Source organism: Diabrotica undecimpunctata, chromosome 4 (assembly GCF_040954645.1).
Source record: "Diabrotica undecimpunctata isolate CICGRU chromosome 4, icDiaUnde3, whole genome shotgun sequence".
In the NCBI taxonomy this organism is placed as follows: Eukaryota; Metazoa; Arthropoda; class Insecta; order Coleoptera; family Chrysomelidae; genus Diabrotica; species Diabrotica undecimpunctata.
In genome coordinates this window covers 151,185,588-151,211,421 of record NC_092806.1, presented here as the reverse complement: position 1 = coordinate 151,211,421, position 25,834 = coordinate 151,185,588, and the positions used below count along the sequence as shown (strand labels likewise).

The following is a 25,834-nucleotide window of genomic DNA, read 5'->3' as shown; positions in this document are numbered from 1 at the left end:
TAGTTGGCCTTTTTTTTGTTTCAATAATGTGTAATTTAATATTCATTATAATGCATTTTAAAAATACAACTTTCTCCTGAAGACCAATTTTGGAGCAATTACAAAGATAATTTAAACTCACCTGTTTCAGGTGAGTTTAAATTATCACTATCATAAAAATTTTTCACTATCACTATCACTATTCACAATTATCACTATCATCATTATCATAAAAATGTTTCACCCACAAAAAGTGCATTGTAGGAACATGATAAATCAATGAAACATAGTTTAAAATGTAGCCAAATAAATGTGGAAATAAAACTATAATAACTGTGAGATTTATATCATATATGTATTAGTTTTCTTTATTTTATCGTAGGCTATTTAATAAAAAGAAAAGTTTTATTGTTTTTGTTTGTCAAGTTAACCTTGAAAACAATTAAAATAGCAAACAAGATAAATGTGTATTTTGTGTTTACAAATTTAGTGTATTATTTATAAATATACACAGATAATTATATACAAATATATTTATTTTAGTGTATAATTATACACATAATAAATAAAAACATTTTACTTTGTTTCAAGCTTATAATCTAATTTTCCAGGTTGCATATGAATGAAATTGATTGTCAAGGGTATTAAGCATAATATAATCTTCGTAAACATGTTTAACACCTAACCTGTTGAAATATAGGTACTTGATGATAGCTAAATATTCCAATTATTCAATTTTCACCTACAACATAAGCCTGTAGTTCCCCCTCATAGTTTTGATACCCATCAGCTTTTGTGCATTCACTACCACTTGTCTCTTCACTCTTCTTTGTGGCCTCCCATTTAGTCTTTTGCCTAGTATTATATTGCTTAAGGCCCCTCTTGGCAAATTGTCATCATCCATCCTCACTACATGACCAAGCCATTGAAGTTTGGAGCCTAGTGAATTCTTTGAACAGTTGGTAAATTTCATGGCTAGGTTTAAAGATCTTTAGAATTTTCAATTCAAAAACTTTTAACTTTTTTTTCTGTAACATATCCTAATGATTTTATTAAATATATGATTATATCATTAAATCTTTTGCACAGATTAAACAGAAACTCGAGTGGTTGGTATGAGCAGCCTCTTTTTGAGAACTGGTTTTAAAGTGATGCTTTTCCTTATGTAATGAAATAGCCAGCACCAAGAGTTCTCATATGCGACAACTTGTGCAGTCACCACTCTTACAAAGTAATCAAACTGTTTTTCTGGAACTGGTATTATTCCTGGCATCTTTTGTGGATTTGTTGAATTCAGGAAGAAATGCTTGCAAGCCAACCCTGACAATAAAGAAAAAAGTGCCTGTTACACCTGGAGGAAGTGTTTCCATAGAATATTTCACAGCACCTGGTTCATCCAATTGTCAAGTAGCTGATAAGGATTTGTATAGTCTTGATGAGTTTGTGGAGCTAGATGCCTATGCGGAGTCAAATTCTTCATCTACTGATGCCAGCCTGATGAACTTCTTTTTACATAAAAAATATCGAAATACAGGCAATTGTGTAATTTTTATATTATTTATTTTCATTTTTGACGACACGAATTTGGTACCGGATTTATTGTAAGCAGAAAGGTCAAACAGTGTAATTGATTCCAAAGCTATTGATCATAGGCTATGTTGAATAAGACTTAAAGGGAAGTCCGCTAATATTAGTATTATTAGCATCCATGCTCCAACGGAAGAAAAAGAGGATGATGAAAAAGACATGTTCTATGAGACACTAGACTGAGAGTACGATGAGTGCCCAAAAAATGACATCAAAATAATAGCAGGAAACTTGAATGGAAAAGGAGAGAAAAAATCGACATTAATAAACTAAAAGATCCCGACATTGCAAATGTACACAGACAGCAAATAGAAAATCAAGTAAGGACAGAAAACTTGGAAGAAGAAGAAGACATTAACCAACTATATGCAAATATACGAGATATTGTGTTACAGAAATTAGTTGAAAAATTGGGCAAAACCAAGTCAGTAAAAAGAAATCATTGGTTTGATCATGAGTGCGAAATGGCCACAAATAGAAAGAACGCAGCCTATCAAAAAAACCATTGACACAGGTTGTACACAAATAGAAAAAGAATAATATAGACGTCTTAGAAGAGAGTAAAAACGTATCCACCGACGTAAGAAGAGGGAATACGAACAGAACACTCTCAATAAGCTACAAAGTTTATTCGATAAAAATGAAACGAGGAAATACTATAAATCCTTAAATAATAGCCGTCGAGAATTTAAACCGCGATTAAAAATTTGTAAAGACACTAACGGTGAAATTATAATAAATGATAAAAACGATATTGAAGGAGGTTACAACATAGACAATCAATAAAATCTACAACGTTAACTACACAGTGAAGACCCAACAAGAGAAAGAAGTGTCAAATGCCATCCTAAAACTCAAAGATAATAAAACCCCAGGAATCGATGAAATCTGTTCGGATATGTATAAAAAAGGTGGTGATCAACTTTTTGCAGCAATCCATAAACTAATAGTACTTATATGGCAGAATGAATTGGTACCAGAAAAGTGGCTAAAAGGAATATGTCCGTTGCATAAAAAGGGTGATCAACTGGAGTGTAAGAACTATAGAGGCATTACTCTGTTAGCATCTGCGTATAAAATCTTCGGCAATGTATTGTTTGAAAGACTTAAACATTTTACAAAGGATATTGTTGGTCAATATCAATGCGGATTTACTGCTGGAAAGTAAACTAAACATCAAATTCAAGCACATAGGCAGATTCTAGAAAAGTCACTATAATATCATAGATACACACTATCTCTTCGTCGACTTTAAAGCAGCCTATGACAGTGTGAAAAGAACTGTATTATATAATGCAATGATAGACTTTGGGATCCCACCTAAGTTAATTAAGTTGACCCAACTAACAATGCAAAACGTAAACTCATGCGTTAGAATTGAAGGAGAAAACTCTACGTTCTTTGACATTAATAATGGTCTAAGACAGGGGGACGCTTTGGCGTGTCTCATCTTTAATATTGCCTTGGAAAAGGCAATCAGACAATTAAATATTAGAATGAATGGAACTATTTTTAATAGATCGACGCAAATTCTCGCATTCGCTGACGATATAGTTATAGTGGGTAGAAGTATGAGAGACATGGTGCAGTAGTGTTTTACAAGGCTTGCGGACGAGGCAAGTAAATTAGGACTTGCGGTAAACAAGGAAAAAACCAAATATATATTGGTTTCTAAAAACCTCCGAAATATCCAACAGAGAATTCAAATTAACAACCATAGGTACCTTTGAGCAAGTCAAAGAATTCACATATCTTGGATCGCTAGTAAACCCAACAAACACGACAAGCGACGAAAAAAAAGACGCATATCAATAGCAAACAGAACTGTTCACGGTCTTCAGAAACATTTAAAAAATAAAAATGTAAAAGGTGCAGTAAAGCTCAATATATACAAGATCTTAATAAGACCAGTTTTAATATATGGGGCTGAAAGGTGAACCTTATCTCAAAATGATAAAAGAGTTCTTGGTATTTTTGAGAGAAAACTTCTTAGAAAGATTTTTGGAGCCGTAAATGAAAATGGGATATGGCGTCGAAGATACAACTTTGAACTAAATCAGTTATACACCGATCCAGATATTGTGAAATTCTTTAAAGTGCAGAGACTTAGATGTCAGATCACGAATACATGAAGAGATTAACATTTTCAAAACCAGAGGACACATGAAGTAGAGAACCACCACGAAGGAGATGGATTGATGATGTGGAAGAAGACCTACAGATTCTAAGGGTCAGAAGATGGAGGGGAGTTGCCAGGAATCCACAGGAGTAGCGACTTATTTGTGAGCAGGCCAAGATCCACAACGAATTGTCGAGCTACTTATGATGATGATTTTCATTTTTATTAAATTATTTGTCGTTGAAAAAAATTTACAAATAATTTTTACTAATATTATTATTTTGATGTTCTGTAAAATTGTTTTCAATTGCATCTTAATATATTTTTACAGATATTGGAAAGACCTAATTACTTCTATACGTAATTTTAACGAAAAATAAGTAATACGGGAGAATTAATTCAATCCGATTAGTAGATCATTACGCAGGTACCTAATCTATTCTAATTAATCTGTTTTTCCTAATGATTTAGGAAGTATCTTTAAGTGGTTATTGTTTACACCCAATATTTAGTTTCACGTTATCATTAAACACCTGGTTTTTCAAGTGATCGACTAAAATAATAAGTAGATGAGTACTGAGTAAGCTTGAATAAGGTTTTGTAAAAGTAAAAATACAAAACAAATACTGAACCTGCGAGAATTTATCGAAAAGTCTAGATAATTTCAGGAGCCAATATGTTTCGCAGACTATTAAAATGAATTTGGTGGCGTTAGTTGGCAAAATCATTGACCTATCCTTATAAATATGATCCCTAATGCAGTACAAAATTATTGGTACCAGTAGAAAGGACAATCTTTGATTTTCGAAAAATTTTTTCCCCATTTTCGATAATTTGATACAGTAGCTACGGAATTCATAGACAAAGTTTCGGATCGGTATGTAGATTACTTTTTTTGCAATGCCGTACATTTTGGGGTGGGACAGGGGTGAGAAATCAAAGGCGCAACCCTTAATTTGAACCCCGATGCTTTGAGTACCGATAAGAATTGGCGGCATATAGTTTATTAAGTTGTTATTACATATTGTAGTATTGATTTATATGTGATTAATGTTGGGTCAAATGATCTCCTATGGGCTTGTAGTTTATTAGAGAAAATCACGGTACTCAATAATGCGGTAACAGAGATATATTAATTTCGCTGTTCTCCAAATTTGTCAAAGTCTGTTCTCCGTCTTTCTTTTCTCTCATATTTTGTTTCATTTCATGAATTACTTTATGATCTCATCTTCTATTATTTGGCACACGAATAGATACCATCGGGAAAACCTTCGCGTTACCTAAGACAAGACACTGCTTGTCTTTGGTACTAGATCGGGAGACGTTTATAGTACAAAACCTTGTATTTTCATTAAACTCCAAAAAGTCCTGAGCTCTACATAAAACCAATAAATTTCTTATGGAGAGTGTAAGGATTGCTCCTGACTACATAGGCCAGATCTATAAAAAGTAACAGGTTCCAACTTTAAAACTTGGTCCCTTAATTTTTTAGATGTTCAGATTATTGTCCGTATGGCATTTCTTCCTCCTGAATGAATTCCCTTTCGGTCCCAGCATGGAAATGTTTTGATTCGTTAGTATTTCCATCCTCCTATATTCTTTTAGACACAACTGTATAAACTAGAGAGATGTACCCCATTTTAAAGAATACTCATTATTGGTGCTAATGTGTTGTTTCAAAACTGAGTGAATATTTACATAATTTAAAATCCCACCTTGTGAAAAGCTTTTATCTTTTTTTTTGTACGTTTACCAAATGGTACACAATCGAATTTTTTTTTATAATAACATTTTAAACATAAAAAACAAATATATTTTATGTTTTATGACTGTAATGCGGTTTGTGTTGTCTACCTCAATCTGTGATGGAAATGGAAAATGTCGCAAATATCTAACCTAACCTAAAATGTATAAAAAATCATAAACATAACATTTTTTTCTAAAACTGTGCTGTGATATTAAATTAAACTATGTGTGTATTGCTTTCATTATCATCGTTGTCCTTAAAAAACGGTAAGTCTATATTTGATCTATATTTTCTTTTATTATTAATTTATATTTCAGGTCTTAGAAGCTTCTGCAACCAGGCTACAAGATTAGGTAAAGATGTTAATAAATGTACCAAAAAAGTACTGGGACAACCAACATATGATACCCATCCACATATTATGAATGAAGGAGAAGTAACTCCAATGATCACCAAATATGAGTACCAAACTAGAAGATCTAAGTTTATAGATTCCCTAACAAAGTTTTCATTAAATAATAGTTTAAAAACAAAGAATCATATGGTAAATTATTGGGTAAATTTATTTTGTGTCAACAACTGTAAAATTGCATTGTAGGTGATTATACCAGCTGCTTCAAAACAGTACATGTCTGATAAAATACCATATGTTTTCCGCCAAAATACAGAATTCCTCTATTTGACTGGCTGCTTGGAACCTGACTGTTGTTTAGTAATAACTATTGATGAAAGAGGAAAGTTTTCCACAGTACTATTTACCAGGGACAAAGATGATCATGCAGAACTCTGGGATGGGCCTAGAACACATCCAGAAGATGCTACTAATTTTTTTGGTGTCAGTGAAAGTCTACCCATTAATGAGTTTGAAAAGTATATATATTCTTACCAGAAATCTCAGAAACAGCTAAATTTATGGTAAGCTGTTTGTTTCATGTAAAATAGAAAGTAATCTAATTAAATAAGAGCATGATCTATCCAATTGGTTACTATGACTGTCATAGTAAATTGGTGGGGTTGCTAGTGAGAAGCTTGATAGCTTTCACAGTTATCTGTATAAGTATGTTTCATCTTTTTAATCCATTTCAACTCTTATTCATGCAATCTTTTTTTGTGGATGAAATTTATGTTTATTTTGGTTGACTGTAAAGTAAGTTTATTTTAGCTATTAATTAAGTATGGTAGGAATTTTTTGTCTTATATCTTTCCAAAAGTGATTCTATCAAAATATCCTCACGCTGCGCCTAACCTAACCTAACCATAGATATTTATTTAGTATGTGAGGAGTACATATAGTATTTGCTTTTATGTTTCACAACAACAAAGCAGTGTGCTACAATAAAAAACAAAATTAAATTTTATTTTCCTCTGTTTGAATGCCCTTTTTAATAGTTTGGTGCTTTTTAGGTATGATTTTTTAACACCAGTACAGAAAAATATTCATTCTTCTATAAAAAATTTCATGCAAGATACGAGTAATAAACAGTGGGAAAATCCTAAACCACTTCTACAAAAATTGAGGTTGTTTAAGAGTCCTGCAGAAATAGCTTTGATGCAGAAGGCATGTGACATCACAGCAATTGCTTTTATGGACACAATATCAGTTTCAAAACCAGGTAAAATAAGAAATGCTTGCAAACTTTTATTTACATTCAAATTTCTCTAAATAATACACTAATACCTACTAATTGTCACCAAACGTTATAATAACACTGAATCTTTGTAGAATCATGTACTTTCTTTACAACATGGTGTTTTCTCAATTTAGAACAATCCAAAACATGAACTAGAGAACAAAAAAATCATTCAACCACAAAAACAGCATTTTTATATAGAAAATTATCATCATCAAGACATTTCATTTCTGATGGAATGTTTGTCTATCTTACTTAAAATTCTTTGACTCATTTATTGTGGTGAATCATTCCACATTCTTCTTGTGTACTGTCAAATTTTGTTGTATACCTTTCTGTCTTTCAGTTTCTGGCTTCCATTCTTTCTCTCTATGTGTCATAAGTCCCAGCCATCTCACTTTTATAGAAAATAACCCACTAAATTCAGTATTCATTTCAAGTGCATATTTTTGAAGTGTGTAAATTGTAATTGTCTCAGTAACACTTAAACAAAAAGAGGTGGTTGTTATTCTATTGTTTCGTTGACAAAAATAGTAGCTAATATGTTAGAATTAATCAAAACCTAAACATTTTCATTTTGAAAGTTACAGCACTTATCATTTCAGAGCATGTCATACTAAACTTTCCATACTGTTAAAAACAGGTTAAGAATCCAAAAGAACAAGTGAAGCATTTAGATATATACACTAAATACATAAAATTAAAAATATGTACTATTGTTTTGAGTAATGACAGTAATTTGTGCATGTAGATGTGTTGTAACATTAATGTATAATTTGTTTTATCATTTGTCCCCCTAACTCTTCTAACTCTTCTCCACCATGTGATTTTTTGTGGGTACTCCTTTTTTTATTCCTCCTAGGAACTGTAAACTCAGCACATCGTCATATTAAATTTATTATTATTCTATTCAATACAGTATTGTTTTTTCTGCAACTGCATTCAAAATGTTAACAGTATGTTCCAATAAATAAATGTACAATGTATATATACTTGGAAAACAACTACTTTAAACATATTTAGTAAAGGCTTTAATATTAAATACATGATAATAGTCCAGTCGTCAGAGAGTTGACCTCTAAAAATCATATGAACAAGCTGAATTTTGTAAAGAATATTAATTTTGGAACCCCAAAAAAGATGCAAAAAAGTTTAACACTTTTACCCCCGGGCTTGCCCACAAGGGGTAAAAACGCAAAAAAATCAATTTATCAAGAATCTGTACAACATAAAAAAAATGTTTCAAATAAAAAATGTAGCTGAGATAATTTTAAACAAAAAAGTTTATAAGCATTTTTTGTGTTGAGTGAACCATTCAGTTACGCGAGCGAAATCAATGCTTAATAAAATTTGTATCAGCTCGACGGTAAAAATTTGATACCAAATTTTGATCCAAATGTCCCATCGACAAATGAAAGAGGAGAACAAAACAACGTTGAAGAAGAATGGAATGTCATCCAAACGACAATTACAAATCTGGCAAAGGAAACATTAGGTGAAACCTCAAGCAAAAGAAACGAGGAATGGTTTGACCAAGATTGCCAACAAGTAATAAATAACAAAAATATAGCTAGACAGAAATGTCTACAAAGGTATTCCCTATTGAATGGAAGGGCATATGAAGAACTCAGAAGAGATGCAAAGAAAATATGTAGAAGGAAAAAGAGAAATGTTGAATAGAAAAATACAACAAATTACAGATTATAATAACAGAAGAGAGACTAGAAAATTTTACAAGAAAACCAAGCAATACACCCAAGGATACCTTTTGTATTGAGGTCCGTTTGTTTTCATTTGAGTTCTTTGAGAATATTGTATGTTTTTATTAATATTTTACACATCAAGAATCTTAACTACTTACTAAATATTTTTAAATTATGTCCTATCTATGCTCCAACAGGGACTCAAGTAGTCAAATGATAATGTAGAATGCTGTCAGTAAAATATTTCAAGATACTGTATAAGGAGGAATTTTTATTCATATTTTAATGTTTTTATCATATGTATAGGTATTGGCGAAAATCAACTGTTTGCAAAATTTGACTATGAATGTCGTAGCAGGGGAGCAGATTATCTAGCTTACCCTCCGGTTGTAGCCGGGGGAAATAGAGCTACAACTATTCACTATATCAATAACAATCAAATAGTAGATCCGGGTGAGATGGTACTTATGGATGGAGGTAAGGATTAGTTATTGTGCTTTCATCAACATCACACTCATGTTTATGTACTTAGCAAAAAGAAAGATTGTACTTAAAGCTACATTTTTCTGTAATATTAATTTAAAACAGAAATTAGTTTGTCATCATGGTCATTTACTGCTTTAGACCAATTTAATTTATATTTTAAGAATTGTTTCAGAGGTGTAAAATGAAAGATCAATTATAACCTATTCAATTCAATTAAAATTGTCGTTTAATACCATTAAATATAGTATAAAATCGTTGTTTTAGGTTGTGAATATCATGGATACTCAAGTGACGTTACAAGAACTTGGCCGATCAGTGGGAAATTTTCAAAAGAACAGCGTCAGATATACGAAGTAGTTTATGACGTAAATAACGAACTAATAACAATGTGCAATAAGTTTCCATCTCTCGATGCGTTGTTTGAAAGTATGTGTTATTTATTGGGAAAACGATTACAGGAAGTAGGATTATTAGGAGCTCAGCCATCAGATTCGTTTTTGATGAAAGTAAGACATCATTGATAATGATTTTTATTTTCTTGTAATATATGTGTATACAGAGTGGGCCAAAAGTTTGAAAACACCTAATTATCTCATAAATGGATGGTGCTAATCATACAAAAACCGGAATACGCATATTCTGCAATATGGAGATTTTAAATTTAATGTTTGCGATGTTGCCAGATTTAACATTTTCCTGATATCATTAGTCACTTTGACTTTTAAAATATAACACCCTGTATATTGTACCTTTATTGAAATCTCCAGTTCAATAGCAGTTTAATTGGACTTCTAAGCACCTATTGTAATTGTAAAAGGATTTTTCTGTTTAATAAATAAATACATTTTTCTAGGCGGCGTACCAATTGTGCCCTCATCACGTCTCCCATTATTTAGGAATGGATATTCATGATACTCCTACAGTGACGAGAAATGTTCAAATCGAGCCTGGTATGATCATTACGATAGAACCAGGTAAGTAATTCAACACTCCTGAAGTACTTGTACGCACAAAAAACAAATCGAGTCTTGAACAAATAAAACAAAACAAAAAAAAAGCGGGATGTGCACTCCGGGAATGACCGAGGAGAGAAAGCATAGCTTTTTTATCGACCACTTCTTTAAACGCTTCCCTATCTTTTGCAACGTGAAATATCTGTTCAACACTGAAGTTAGTCCAATCTCTGATATTTTTCAGCCAAGAACAACATATACAATTTAATATATATGTATTCCGAAGAGTTATTTACGCAAGCACTTAAAAACTGTACAGAAGGGGTCAAAATAAATGGTGAAAATATAAATAACATCCGTTATGCTGACGATACAGTCATTATCGTTGAAAGTGAGACAGCCCTGCGGACGCTACTAAACACAATTTGTGATACTGGGGAACAGTTTGGTTTAACAATAAACGTAAAGAAAACAAAAACCATGCTTATCAGTAAGAGGGGCAAAGTCATTACAAGGATCCAGATAAAAAATGAAGATATTGAGCAAGTGGACAAAATGAAATACTTAGGAGTCTGGATTACGGAAGATCTGAATCCGAAATCAGAAATTCGCTCAAGAATAGAACAATCAAGAGCAGCCTTTTTACAGATGAGGAAATTTCTGAGTAACAAAAGACTCAATCTGCAAATCCGATATCGGATGGTAAAATGTTATATCCATTCTATTTTTCTTTATGGTGTCGAAGCCTGGACTGTTAGTGTTGACTTAATGAGAAAACTGGAAGCTTTTGAGATGTGACTTTTTAGGAGAATTTTGAAGATACCATGGACCGATCATATTACGAACGAAATGGTGTTGCACAGAATGAGAAGAGACAGAGAACTTTTGACCACCATTAAAAGGCGAAAAACAGCATATTTGGGGCACACACTTAGAAATGATAAGTATGAGTTGTTGCAGCTGATTATGAAGAGTAAAATCGAAGGAAAAAGAGGTCTTAGTAAACGACAAATATCCTGGCTGAAAAACATTCGCGACTGGACCGGGTTAAACATACAGACGCTCTTAAGAAAAGCAGAAGATAGAGATGAATTTGCAATGGTTATAGCCAAACTTCATTATTGGAGACGGCACTAGAAGAAGAAGAAGTTTCACCCCTGATATTAGAATTTGTATATTTTCATCAGTTAGTAATATTTCATTTATTTCTTCCCTATTGCCTGTAAATAAGTTTTTGATATATTCCTCTTCTGATAATTGGAGATTTCCATTGGAGTTTCTTATGACTTGTGGTAGTCTCTTCCGTGATTACCCATAATTTCTTAAGTTTATTTTAATTCATTTTATTTCGTTGTAATTTATGTTATTTTTTTGTTTTCCATTTTAATTTATTTTAGTTTATTTTTACTTCATTTTAATTTATTTTATTTTATATTTATTTGTTTTAATTTAATTTATTTTATTGTACTTTACTTTAATTTATTTTATTTTACAGACTGTTTATTAATCCCCGTAGAACGTGGTCGCGCGACCTGTCGTTACATTTTTTCGTTTCAGTCGGTTTTATTTTTTCATACGTCTGCGCGATCCACCGCTCCGTCCGTAGCCCGTGATAAGAAAGCTATGCTTCCAAAAAATCGAAAGACATAGGACAAAAAACTGTGTTTTATAACGGGGTGAAACAGGCGACACAAGCCAGAGATACTTAGATGATCTACGTAATTTCTATAAAGCAAATTCTACTATACAGAGAGAAAACCTGGGAATTGGGGGAATGTCTGAAATTCTCACCCATTTTCTCACTAGGGAGTACAGTAGCTTTCTGTTTTTGAGTTTTTTTCGACCTAAATTGCAGAGCTCTAGTTTTTAGAATAGGCTATCCACGTCTAGAAAGATGTGGATACCAAACAAAGAACTTCCATTGAGCGATAAGATCTCGATTAATAATGGGCTTATTTTTAGGAATTTACGTAAATGAAAATAACAAATTGCTGCCAAAAAAGTACAGGGGCATTGGTATAAGGATAGAGGATGACATTTTAATCACAGAAAATGGTCCTGTTGTATTAAGCCGAAAATGTCCGAAGCATATAGATGAAATAGAAAGGCTAGCAAGCGAAAACCAGTGAATTTTTGTAATGTTTTATGATTTTTGTAATTGAATATATTTGTACTTTGTGGAAATATATTTTTGTTGATTTTTTTATGTGTATTTATTTATACTTATGCTTACAATGTAAAATTTCAATAAACTCCCGTCTAACCAAGGAGAAGGTGTAGTAGCTGAAATAAACTTAGAACAAAGACATATTCATTTCCTGGTGTTAGTCTATAAAATTATTATTTCTGAAAACCCATCCATCCTACAGTCCCGCAGCTCAATTCGAGCCCTGACCTCCCTCAACATACCTCTCCATTCGTTACAGTATGTAGCCAATCTCCTCCACGATCGACTGCCAAGGAGATTTCTTTCGTTCTCATCCTCCCATCGCTTTCTCGGCCTCCAAATAGATCACTTCCCCTGCATTCGACAGTTTTTTGGAAGTCTGTTTCGTCCGTCCTAAATACATGGCCTGTCAAAAGTCAGAGACACATTATCTACAAATATACATATACAACACACAAAACAATCAGTATTTGATATCATCCTGAGGGTACAAACATCATCCTCAGAATTATCAACTAGAAGTATACAAAATCGAGGTCAAGTAAGTCAATTTGGAACGTCACCTGTTCAATTTCGAGCTGCTGTGAATAGAATAAGATGGGTCAATGTTGTCGTCAACATCACTATATGATTGGCACCTTTAGAAGTAGATAAGCACCATGCGGCTATTTGTTAGAATCCATAGCATCTTTGACGTGATTAAACAAAGATACTTAGCTTAAATGATGCGTAAAGATTTGGATGTTTGGAAGACAAAGATGTACATGTAAGTTCCGGAAAATGATGTTTCAACAATTCAGTCGTATCCTCCGGACTATGCATAATACTCTCCCTATTTTTCCTATACATCTTACATTGCTTTTATTGTATATGCTGTGTAACATACTGATTATTGCATGCGTGATTTAAGGTAATATATTTGTGTGTCTTTTGGAAACCGCGTGCGGACTTTTATCTGCACCCCATGCGATACCGACCTCGATCGAGTGAAAGGATAAAGAAAAAATAAAGTGTCAAAAATATAAATATTTATTTAAAAAATAAATATACAAAAACGTATAAATATACGGAAAATAAATTATGTTCTTTTATCAAAAGATTCACGTTTACAATTTACAAGGAAACGTTAGAAAGCTTTGTACATTGTCTATATGCTTAGCTTAAACGATACTTTTAGCACATCTACTTCAATTTAATTGTTGATTTAGGTGAGTAATGTTATTAGCATTAAATGTTAAAATTTGTAAGATACTCAAAGCACAAAGGCTTATCTTCAGTTAAGTCATACATTGTCATATTCTCTGTCGCTTAAAGACCTCATACGCTTTCAACCCAACTGCTGTACCAACAATTCTACAATACATATTTATATAAACTCAAGTTCGCAGAAAAATGCGTCCTAGATTTGCTGTAATGTAAGTTGCAGCGATATGGCGTCGGTGGCGACTGAAACATTGTACACCGTTGTCATTTGTAGGTCTAATTCAACAATTAATAGTGTGTATTATATAAATTGTTTACATTTTATCTAAACTAACTGTAAAAATTAAAATAACTTATATATTATATATAAATTTTAAAGACGTTTGTGCTACTTCAATAAAGAGGTGTCTATTAGATACAAATATTCAAATGAAATAAACCGATTTACTAATCCAGTACATGTCTAAAGAGAGCCTAAAATTGTATATTTGTATAAATAACGTGTACCTAATAATTAAAAACCTGCATTGGGCTATAACAAATCATGAGTGAATTCATGACTGTAAATCAAATCACTACTCGATCTTGCCGAATTACGTACTCTCCTGTTAATTTACATCCCCAATCATAAATTACACAACATAAAACCTACAGAATTATTTTTCACTTTATTCACTACCAGTCATAGTCAGAGTTCGTATTTGGCACACCTCCTGGATAAATTCCAGACAAACATGCCGTGCAATGTCCTACTTTAGAGTGGGCGTTTTTAGTTTTTATGTCTGATCTCACAGCTTTGATCAAACCTTCCAAAGATAAATATTCTAAGCTGTCGGCGCCTGCAACAAAAATTAATTCGTGAGTCAAATTCAGAAAGTAATAAGTACATATCAAAAACTATAAGTTAATCGTTTACTCAGTGAATAGTACTATCATATAAAACTATCAAACCCTAAAATTTGTCTCTAAGTAGCCATTTCGCTTTGTTATGACAGACAAGAAGGTTAAAGTCAAAAGGAAAATGTCAAGCAAAGACATCATTGCTGTCTAAAGCTCGTTTTAGGTCAATTGCGGTCTAAGTAGCTCAGAGGTAAGTGTATCTGCCCTTAGTATCGAATGGTGTGAGTTCGAACTCCACTACACTCCAATACAGCTTCTGTTCACTTAGTCGCTAGTCGGATTCGAAGTTAAGGGATGCAAAACATAATTATATGCAAAGTAGATGCCTATTTTAAAAATTAGGTAGGTCACTACCTTTATATTTAGAAAAAACGTCAATTTACACACTATTTATGTCACAGTCCAGTGGCCGTCTTATAAATGTATCAATTTAATGTTATATTCACGATGGCCTCGGAATATCTGTCTAAAAGAAAAATAGTGGGACGCGGAATAGTGGAGGAGTAGCGTTTAAGTATTCAGGAGTAGGAATAGAGCTGACGAAGAGCGTGAAATACCTTGGACGGACGATTATATCAGAGTCCCAGTTAGGAGGAGCATGTGCGGGTTGTAATTACTTGCAATGGGGCCCAAACCTGAGAGACGGGAAGCCCTACCTGTTATTCAATAGGTCGTACTATATGCGGCACAAGTCTGGTATGGGACGGCTCTTACATCAATGTACAAGAAGCACCTTACTCAGGTAGATAGACAAGTCTGTTGCAGGTGGTGTGTGTGCTTATAAGACTGTATCGCCTTGAGCATTGTTACCAGTTACGTATCATACAAGTGTTAGTGAAGAAGGGAAAGTGGGAGAGAGTATACGACAGGAGGAATGAGGGTTGACGTGAGAGAGAGAAAGAAGCAGACTGGAAGGTCAATATTGGTGTTGCAAAACGAATGCAACTAGATACAGAGTGTGGCAGAGTGGACTAAGTCGCTGATTCAGAACCTGACAAGATGGATGGACTGTGGCACCAGTGTCTGGATTATTTCCTTAGTGCTCACTGGATACAGATGCCTTTTGAGAGATTTAGAACGGCTGTAGATTTGGTTGAAGGAGTGGTAAATTCAGCAAAGTGGTGGTGAAAGATACACAATTATATGACAAAGATACTTAAGAAGAAGGAACAGGAAAGACAACCGGAGCTGCGACATTACGTTTAGAATGAGGAATGAACCAAAAAGTATATAAACGCTGAAAGGAAATGCGAAAGTATAGAATAGAAAGTCGGAAAGAGATTAAAGTAGCCATAAGGGGGAGGAGTGACATAGGAACGAGATATGTGTGAGAGCGTAAACGAAGATAGACACCGCCATACCGAGGTTCAGCACAAATAAGCGCGAGGCTTATGAGCGAGGAGAGTTTTTTTAGCAGGCACCATCAGCGATGATGCTCTTGAGGCCTTCATCTTAAAAGAAATCTTGCATAAAGGGCTCAGTTATACACGATTCCTCGAAAGAAGTCTTTAAATGCTGCCAAGAAATAGTTGGTGTGTGATATTTTTAACAAAATTTCGTTTCGTGATGTCGGTCATTGGAGTGGTTTAAAAATGAAAATACTATACAGCGATGTTTAAAGTAGACTATTATTACAAATTATTACTTTAAATATGTCATTTACTTACCGACTTTTTTTGCTAGTTCTGACGAGTTCATTTTGTTGGCTATAAGTTCTTCCCTGGTAGGAATATTGATTCCCATGTAGCAGGGATATTTTAAGGGTGGACTAGCAACTCTAATATGGACTTCTTTGGCTCCTGCGTTTTTCAACAGTTTGATGATGGGACCGATTGTATTTCCTCTTACTATGGAATCGTCGATTAAGAGAACTTTCTTTCCTTTAACGTTTCCTGCCAAGGCACCTAAAATAAAACGTAAATGCTTAGGTTTTGTGAATATTAAAGAATCAATAACAATTGATGGAACGTCCAGAAAAATGGAACTCATTCAGATTTTCTGCACCGATTTTTTACAGATAAAGCTGAGTATATTAGTTTGCACCAGATCTAAAAAAGCAGCCCAATCAGAGATTCTGCATCAAGTATATTCCGCAAATGTCCGAATCTGCGGTTCCTCCCGTACTGAGCTGGATTACTATCGCAATGACGAGTCATCAGTAGGGTAACACTAACCTGTCTCACGCCGGTCTAAACCCAGCTCACGTTCCCTGGCTATGGGTGAACAATCCAACGCTTGACGAATTCTGCTTTGCAATGATAGGAAGATGATATAAAAGCGACGTCGCTATGAACGCTTGGTCGCCACGTCAGTTATCCCTGATATCAGGTTCAAGCCAGATTTTGCCCATTTGCCCTACGCGAGATTTCTGTCCTCTCTGAACGGACCTTAGGACACCTGCGTTATTCTTTGGCAGATGTACCGCCCAAGTCAAATTTCCCGCCTGGCAATGTCCTCGAATCGAATCAGGCTGGAGTTAAGTTGACGCTCGAAACGATGCAAACGAACGCTAGCCGGGTATCCGAAAGGCAAGCCTTATCGGAACCACGAAACGGACGAACGGCACAACGTAACTAAATGTCACTCCGTGCCCTTGGCTCAAGAATACCTTAACAGTCGCTGCCTCATGAGCGAGCAACGAATGCCTTTAGCCTTACCGAGTAAGTAAAGAAATGATGAAATATATTGCTTCAACATGGCGGATCCGCATTCGCTCATCACATGGTAAAAAAGCCTATAGGGAATTCCGAACTTTGACAGTTGGTAGCGGCCATATTATTGAAACTACTTCTGTCAAATTGACTGTCATTTATTTAATGTTTGTCAAATTATCATGGATGGATATAGGGTACAACAACTCATGGAAATGATAAAATTGGTGTATCAAAATAGTTGTTCTGCTTGGGCAAAGTTTTCATAAAAAAATCATCTTCAGCGATGAGGCTGATTTTTGGACAAATGGGTACGTCAACCAACAGAATTGTCGAATTTGGGACGATACCATTTAGATCAGAACCAAGAGAGTCCAATGCATCTCGAAAAAGTCACTGTTTCGTACGGATTTTGGACTGGCGATGCTGACGTCATCGGTCCATATTTCTTTGAGTCATCACCGTCAAAGGCGAACCCTATAGGTCGATATTTACTAACTTATTTTAGCCTGAATTGGATGATATAGACACCAATGGCATGTGGTTTTAACAGGACGACGTTCCGTGTCACACAACTCATTCCACACTGGATATTTTATAACAAATGTCATACAACAATAAAAACGTCTAAATAATTACGGGACTTACCGAATTTCTTTGCAATACTGAGTTGTCTTAGACGATTACTTGGCTGGATGAAAGATCGTCCTACATATCGATTCTTGCATAAAACCTCTGCGAACCTTATACCACTCTGAAAAAAAAAAAAATATTTGAGATAAATAAAAACAACTTGACAAAAATATAAACTAAAACAAAATAATGACGCTGCGAAAGTGAAACCAAACAGGTTTTGAAGAAATTGTGTTTTAATTGAGTATTATGCATGGCACGAGACAGGGATGGTGCTTGTCCAACGGCGTAGTGTTACCGTAAATGTGCACAGCGACGCCAGCTCTACCGATTCGGCAGTAGGCATAATATACTGAATAAAGTTAGTTCCAAAGAAACGTTAAGAGACAGCTACCGACTCAAAAAGGCATTGGAAATTTAGATTGGGTCGAAAAAAATTTAAAAAAAAATAATAAGCACATTGACAGGAAGGCGTGATTGTAAAATACAAAAAAGGGAATAAAAGATCATCATTAATATATTTCAAAACAATTGAACAGACAAGGGAATGTGTAAATATAATCAAAAATGGATAAAATACGCTAGGAATATTAAAATTTGACACAATATGAAAGTTTAAAGACAATTTTAACGCTACAATAAAGTCAAAATCCAGTCATTAAGATCCTTTTTAGAGCCTATTTTAAAAGAGAAGCAATTTCAAAACACTACATATAAAATATTACAAATATTTATGATTTGTTTATCAAATCAACGAAAATCTAAAATAACTAACAATATGTAATGTTGCTGATTCCAAATTAAGGAAATTATATAAAAACACAGTGGTTTACCTGTCGTGAAAAACCATGAGCTGCTGCATTACCAGATTCTGGAACAGCACTAACAATGTCGGCTTCTACGGGATGTTCTATAGCCAATTGTCTACCGCACTGCATTCTGACGGCGTACACCATCTGACCTTCAAAAATACTGTCAGCTCTGAAACAAAATATTATGTTGAAGTTTTAACAACAGAAGTACTATAGGTTAATACCTACAAGACATTACTGTCTTCAATAATTTTTAATATTTATCCCAATTTTAATATAGCAGATATCTTGGCTGATATGTTATATGTGTATAGATTGTATATAAAGAAATTTTATTAATTACCTGGCAAAATATACATATTCGAAAATACAGAAGGCTTGAGTTTTGTCTTCGGGCCTTGCAACTACATCGATAGTGCGGATACCATGTCTGGTCATTTCTATTATTTCTCCAGGGAATACTTCTCGTACATATTGTGCACCAATGGACAAAAATCCACAAGATTCTGAAGATACCACCCATCCCTCTGCCTCTCGACTGTCATCACATTCTCCATCGAGAGCTGAAATCAATAAATTTAAGTTAATACATTTTGCAGATACAAACATTCAAAGGAAACTTACGTTCATTAAAAGGTAAAATCTTTCCCAAACACAGAGGTCGGTTTCCGTACGGATCTCTAATAGCATAAATCTTATTTTTCAACATAATTACTAAAGAATAACTTAAAGGTGCTAAATCCATCAAATGCTTTATTCTAGCTGGCCAGTCTGGTTCACCATTGGGCTCGCCCTCTGGTGGATTCAAGCATAGAGCTTGCGTAATCAGTTCGCTGTCTGAGTGAGTGGATAAACCAACACCATGTTCCAAAACCTGAAAAAGATATTTTCATGAAAGAAGGCGAATTTAATTGGAAAAATATTCCAACCCAAAAACATACACGGTTTACAGAAACATTCAAATTTCTGTACTACATAATAATAATCACTTACTTGTCTTCTTAAACTATCACAGTTGACTAATTCTCCGTTGTGTGCTACGGCAAGTGCTCCGTGTGCGGTATGGACTACAAAAGGTTGGCAGTTGACTTCCTCCGAAGCTGCAGAGGTCGAATATCTGGTATGGCCGATTCCTACGCTTCCCTTTAACTTTTTTATGGCTTCGTCATTAAAAATATTACTGATCATGCCCATACCTTTGACGACGTTGAAGTATTTTGAGCAGCGACCTTCGCTTGTAACTATACCGGCGGACTCTTGGCCTCTAAAAGCAAAAATACCTGGTTAATGATAAACAAGACATCACAGCTTTAAATAAAACAAGGTGAATCTTGCTCTATTGTAATATTATATAACACTGAATTCGGCAATTGAGGCTAGATGTTGATACTGGATGATGATGATGGCTTAACACTAATATGGATTTAGGAAATAAAAATAAAAAAAAGCAGTCAGTAGGATCAGGGAAGTAACTGCCACATGTAGGAGTAGGTGGTTGGTAGCCTTCTTTCTGGAAAAAAAATGCCATGCCTTTAACTGCGCGGGCTGGAGAGTAATAACTGAAATAGGTATTGTAGAAATTGGAATTATCCCCATACCTATAAAACATAGTAAAGAAATACTTTTCAAGTAGACAAACTATGTAGACGTAGTCGGGGGTGCCATAGGGCTCGGTCTTAGGACCATTGCTCTGGAACATTCTTTACAATGATATACTAAGGGAAGATCTAGGAAAAGGAACCCAGGCTGTAGCTTACGTGGATGACCTGGTCGTTCTATTAGAGCACAACCAAAGCGAGCTTATAATGAACATAGCCAATGCTACTCTAGAAAGGATGAAAACGTGGCTGAAAGACCGAGAGTTGACACTCGCTACGCAAAAAAACGGAAGCTCTGATACCAAAAGGATCTAGAGGCAGATAACCTTTGAAGAAGAGAGAATAATTTCAAGCAAAAAGGTTAAATACTTGGGAGTGATGCTGGACAGTAAACAGATATTTGGCGAGCATGTTAAATATGTTGCAAACGAGGCCCAACAGAGAATAACAACTTTGGCAAAAATTATGCCAAATATAGCAGGTCCAGTTACTGAAAAAAAGAAAGACTCTGATAAAAGTTATATACAAATAAATACTAGAGTTAGAGTATGCCCTATTAAGACCGTAGGCGCAAATTTTGGGGCCAATGCTTTTTAAATGCATTCATTTTTTTCGAATCCTGAGAAAACTAACAAATATTTTTGAAAAATTTAAACGCATAATGAAAGATTATATTATTACCGAGGGCCGAAAGTTCCTTAGAATAAACAAAAAGTTTTTTTGAATGAGATATTTGAAATTAAAAATCACACTAAATTTTCTCTTCTTTTTCATCTTTCATTCTGTGTTTAAATTTTTCAAAAATACTAATTAGTTTTCTCAGGATTCGAAAAAAATTAATGCATTTAAAAAGCATTGGCCCGAAATTTTGCACCTACGCTCTTAAGGGTCGTATGTGCCTATAGAATGACCTCAACGGTAGCCCTACAAGTTATAGCCGAAGTACCACCAATACACCTGCGCTAAAAGAGAATCAAGAGAAGAAAGAAGAGAAACCATCACAAAATGGCAGGAAGAGTGAATAAACGAGCGGAAGGCTGCATGGACAAGGGCTCTAATCCCGAGCGTGGAGGAGTGGGTCGAGTACAAATATAAAAGCTCGAACTACTTTTTTACGCAATTCCTTACGGGACATGGGTCATTTAGAGCATACCGTAGGCAAGGCAATCGATGGTAGCTGTGAGAACTGCGGAATAAGCGACACAGCAGAACACTGTGTGCTCAAAGGTAGGCATCTTTGGAGCACATAATTTTATAAAGTGATATAGGGTTGAATGGTCGAATAAATGATACTGATGATACGCTGAATAAATACATAATTTTATGACCTTATTTGGAATAGAAAAAGATGAGTTTAAGTAAGTGCTGGAGGCTATGACAAAAATCGTAAAAGTTAGCAGATTTTGGAGAGAGACAGACAACAGAAGTAAACATAAGTAACAAGTAACAGAGATAAAAGAAGGAAAGACAAGGGAAGCTGTGCCTGCGCGCGCGAGAGACCTGGTACAATATGTTTAAAAGATTAACACTGTCACACAAAAAAAATCTATTTGTTCTAATTTTTGTTGATAACTTGTATGGGTGTGGTAAAAGACTAAGTGGTAATTGGATACAGATATAACTGGTGATAGAGAAAGTCAAATAAATACAGAAGGTATTGTTCTAGTTTTTACTTAGTGATAAGTGATGTTATCGTGGAATGATTTTCAATATTTAAATATTGTCTACAAATAACAAAAGTACTTCTGAAAAGTAAAGTTCGTGTAACCATTCTGGCTTAAATCTAGTGTTAGGGTTTTTATTTTTAGGTCGCGCAAGGGCCCATAATATGTCTTAACGACCACTTTTGTAGCCGGGACAGACGGATTTCAGCAACAACAAGCCTTCCATCTTATTAAAGCCAGTAACATAGCCGCTGAGCTACGGCTTTCACCTTCTGAAAAGTGAAATATAGGAACAAACCATCGATAAGATATTTCATTTATTTTTATATGTATTTAAATAAAAAAAACAAAATAAATCTAAATTATTACGCAATCAACATAACACGCCAGTAATGATTCTAACAAACAACGAAATTTTCCGTGGAAAATGAAAAGAAATACGATAAAATATCATTATCGCGCTAACACTAAAAATGACCTGTACTGAACGGCTGACATCAAAGTCACCGTGGAAGATTTTCAATAATAAATTAAACACATAGTGATAAACTCTGGCGGGGAAGTGTTTAATTCTTATTCCAATGATGCAATTTCAAAATTTAGTTGCAAAAATGTTTATGTCACCAATTCGTATCTCTTTTGCGTCACGGGGGTGAGCTGATGACACTGGTTGCGTGTATTTTTAGTTCAAAACAAAACAGTTCCAATTACAGTTTCAAAAAATTTTATTTCGACATATTTAACCTTCTTAAAATACATATCTATTAGTGTTGTAATGTTTATCATTGAGTAATATTGTACTTGCAAATATGGATTTATACACATATACATATTGTGTCTTCATAAAGGAAAACTACAAATTCTGGAACTGATTTCATGTTGATTTGACGTAAATCGCCTAAGGGAGCTAGAGCTCTTTAAAGATGGTACTCTAACATGAGTTTAATTCAAATATTTTCAAACTGGGTATCTTTTAAATTCTGTATATTATTTATTTAGAGGAAAGTACCCAATCGTTTGGCGTGAGTATGGTTTTTTAATTGCAGTCATAAGCGGTTCGTTTAGACGGGGCATTGGCCATTTTTATTCATAACTTTTTTGCCTTTCAAAATTTCTTCATTTTGGCATAACATTTAAGAAATTTCGATTTTTTTTATAAGGATGTTCCTACATAAAGCCCATATGACGTACCATTTTCGAAAAAAATCTATTTGTACTTTTCATGTACGTTTCCATTGCTTAAAAATTAATTTCTAATTCTGAAAGATGGCTATGGAAAATAAACAAAATATCAATTGTATTAATGTCAAAGTTAAAGTCAAAGTAACATATTATCTGGATTTGCTTTCGTCTCCTTCTGAATTTTTTTCTTTGTTAACTTTTATAAATTCGTCCTTGTCATATTGAATATTAACAAACTCAAGAGGAATCTCTTTGTCTAATGTGTCTTTCGTACGCAATTGGTTTCGACAAATTCTTTTCCAGTATAACCATCACTACGATATCTGCTTATACATATTTTTTACTGCTTTTAAATGATTGTTTTAATAGGCCAAGCGCAAAAATATCGCACGGCATCCCATGGACATTCCAGTTCATACAAAAGGTTCTGAAAGATCCTTCATTTCAAGCTCCTAAAAAACCTTGAAATGTATTTGTTACTTGTGATAGATTAGCAAACATTTTCTACAGGAAATCACCGAGGAAAAATTCAATGTAGAATTACTACGGAACGACTCTACAAGAGAAATGTACCAAAGGAGACTAGCACAGAAGATACAGCTACAACAAATAAACGACATCGAAGATAGAAACGCGAGCTGGGGAAAAATTAAAAAGAACATTGAAGAAGCAGCAAGAGAAGCTCTAGGAAAACGCAATGTCATACTGAATAAAAGAAACAACAACAATACACCATGGTTCAGAAAAGAAATAAAAGAGAAATGTAAAGAGAAACGAGAGGCCTACACGAATGAATTGAAGAAGAAACAGGCTTTAAAGCCTACATATACAAAAAGGAAGAAGAGGAGTATAGATTGGCAACAAACTACCCAAACAATGGAGGGATCAATATATTAAACATCACGCTGAAACTAACGGAACATTTTTAACCAAATTAATAAACGAGAGAATATAACTTGAGGATGAACAATAAGGTTTCCGAAGCGGAAGATCATGCACAGACGCAGTATTTGTTATACGACATATTACATAAAATGCACTAGAATACAATTGTCAAGCGTTACTTTACTTCATTGACATAAAAAAGCTTTTGACAGAGTAATGCTGAAGGACGAAAAGATAGGCGAGTGGATACTGAATAGGAATAGTAAATAGAGATCATATAGACAAAATGACAGATGATATAGTAGTCAGGGTAGAAAGCGACAAATCGCCATTGGGAAGAAGAAGTGCACATGAAGGTATAATCTAAGAAAATCCGTGTAAAAATAAATGTAAATAGGTAATATACGGCACTGTAATACTCATCAATTTCCATTGATGTTGTATACTATAACAATAATGATAAGGATTGTTCTGAAGCTATTTTCTTGTGGCATTTTAAAGTATTACTATTTAAATGGGAATAAGTCACAATTAAAGGTTAAAGTAAGTTTATAATGATAAGGAAGGGACAAAGGCATGTTTCTAGATTGGTAGGCCATTGTCCGCATCATATTGCGCCAAAAACTCCACATTCTTGAGTTAATCCAGGACTTACATATCTTAGCTATTCTTTTTTTGCTCATTTCTATACTTGTCAATACACACGACAATTCATATTTTTCGGTTTAGTGTTCAAAGTCACAATGCTTTTTATCTTTTTAACAAAAACCTCAGAACAGCAGTATATTCAAGAACTACAAGGAAGTGAATTTGATTCTACCTCGAAGTGAATTCCCACTATATTAGCGATGATGTTTTTATTAGCCAAATGCATAAAATCACACGATGACGAGTTGGGACTATATTATGGATGTCCTAACACATTGACCTATGAATGAGCTAACACATTCCATTTTATAAATTCTAGCATATCTTGAATCTTAAAAACGTTGAAAATAAGTCTAATAAAATCTTAACACGAAAACTAGCACTACTTTCAAATCATAATGCAATATGATTGTGTGAAAGTTTTAGTTCTGAGATGCCTTAAAAGAAAAATTAGTTGAAATCAAATAACGCACTAGCGGATAAAGATAAAATGGTAAAAGTGGATTAAAAATAATGAAAACAAAAAATTTATCCATTTATTTAAACATTCCTATTTTCTTCAGTTTTATCGACAACTTTTACCATTTTACACTAAAACTAAGTCTAAGTTTTCACCAGTTATACGGTTTTAACAACACTTACCTGTGTTGTAACGCAACCAATCCCCAGCAAATGATTTGTGAAATCTCTAGATTCGTAGGCCATTCTCCGCATCCTATTGCACCAAAAACTCCGCATTCGTGAGTTAATCCAGAAGTTACACGTCCTCTTCCCTTTCTTTTACTCATTCCTACACTTTCCAATGCGCACGCCAAATCATCTTCTTCGCTTTGGTGTTCAAATCCGCACGGTTTTTTATCTTCTGACACTAAAAATGTACATAATTAAGCAATTATTCTTCAATATTAAAGAAAAATGGGGAAAATACTTAAAGGTAAGTTTTCCTACCTAGGCAAGAAAGTACATAAGATAAGAGAAAGAAAAATAAGTTAAATATTTTACATTCAACTATTATGCAGCTTAAGGAAAGTATTCTAAAAAATTCGACACTATCTACACTCATAGGTATGGTTTTACTTACTTTTTCAATTTAAAAACTAACTATATCAATTGGAATTATAACAATCTTTTGAAAAGCACAACTTTCTTTCAGTTTTATATTAGCACATGTCTTGCGCTTTATCTTATTACCCCTTCCAACTAAAAGTCTTATATCTCCTCCTTACGTCACACTATTCACGACCACTAAGAGCCACTTGTTGATTTCAAATTGAAAACAAATTGTA

At 34.0% G+C, this 25,834-nt stretch overlaps 2 protein-coding genes across 2 annotated transcripts; one reads left to right on the top strand and one right to left on the bottom strand.

The window, feature by feature from the left end:
- Window positions 1-5,539: 5,539 nt before the first annotated feature.
- LOC140440206 (xaa-Pro aminopeptidase 3) lies at window positions 5,540-12,407 on the top strand. The gene is made up of 8 exons (XM_072530550.1): window positions 5,540-5,698; window positions 5,750-5,976; window positions 6,031-6,347; window positions 6,837-7,045; window positions 9,073-9,243; window positions 9,517-9,758; window positions 10,106-10,226; window positions 12,168-12,407. The coding sequence occupies exons 1-8, from the start codon at window positions 5,656-5,658 to the stop codon at window positions 12,332-12,334; spliced, it is 1,497 nt and encodes a 498-aa protein (XP_072386651.1). The 5' UTR covers window positions 5,540-5,655; the 3' UTR covers window positions 12,335-12,407.
- Window positions 12,408-13,385: 978 nt separating this feature from the next.
- Window positions 13,386-25,767, bottom strand: LOC140440204 (amidophosphoribosyltransferase-like). The gene is made up of 9 exons (XM_072530548.1): window positions 25,630-25,767; window positions 25,191-25,416; window positions 19,565-19,835; window positions 19,196-19,445; window positions 18,915-19,134; window positions 18,593-18,740; window positions 17,775-17,880; window positions 16,143-16,379; window positions 13,386-14,414 (listed from the first exon to the last, which is right to left on the bottom strand). Coding segments are annotated over exons 1-9 (1,623 nt in total). The 5' UTR covers window positions 25,631-25,767; the 3' UTR covers window positions 13,386-14,250.
- Window positions 25,768-25,834: the final 67 nt, after the last annotated feature.

Bases quoted from the DNA above. Each gene is read 5' to 3' on its own strand.
- LOC140440206 (XM_072530550.1), top strand. From the start codon at position 5,656: ATGTGTGTATTGCTTTCATTATCATCGTTGTCCTTAAAAAACG. The intron at 5,699-5,749 runs GTAAGTCTATAT...TTTATATTTCAG, and splicing joins ATCGTTGTCCTTAAAAAACG to GTCTTAGAAGCTTCTGCAAC. The intron at 9,759-10,105 runs GTAAGACATCAT...ACATTTTTCTAG, and splicing joins CAGATTCGTTTTTGATGAAA to GCGGCGTACCAATTGTGCCC.
- LOC140440204 (XM_072530548.1), bottom strand. The intron at 16,380-17,774 runs GTAAGTCCCGTA...GTTTTATTTTAG, and splicing joins CAGTATTGCAAAGAAATTCG to GTGCCTTGGCAGGAAACGTT. The intron at 14,415-16,142 runs GTAAGTAAATGA...TTTTTGTTGCAG, and splicing joins AGAACTAGCAAAAAAAGTCG to GCGCCGACAGCTTAGAATAT.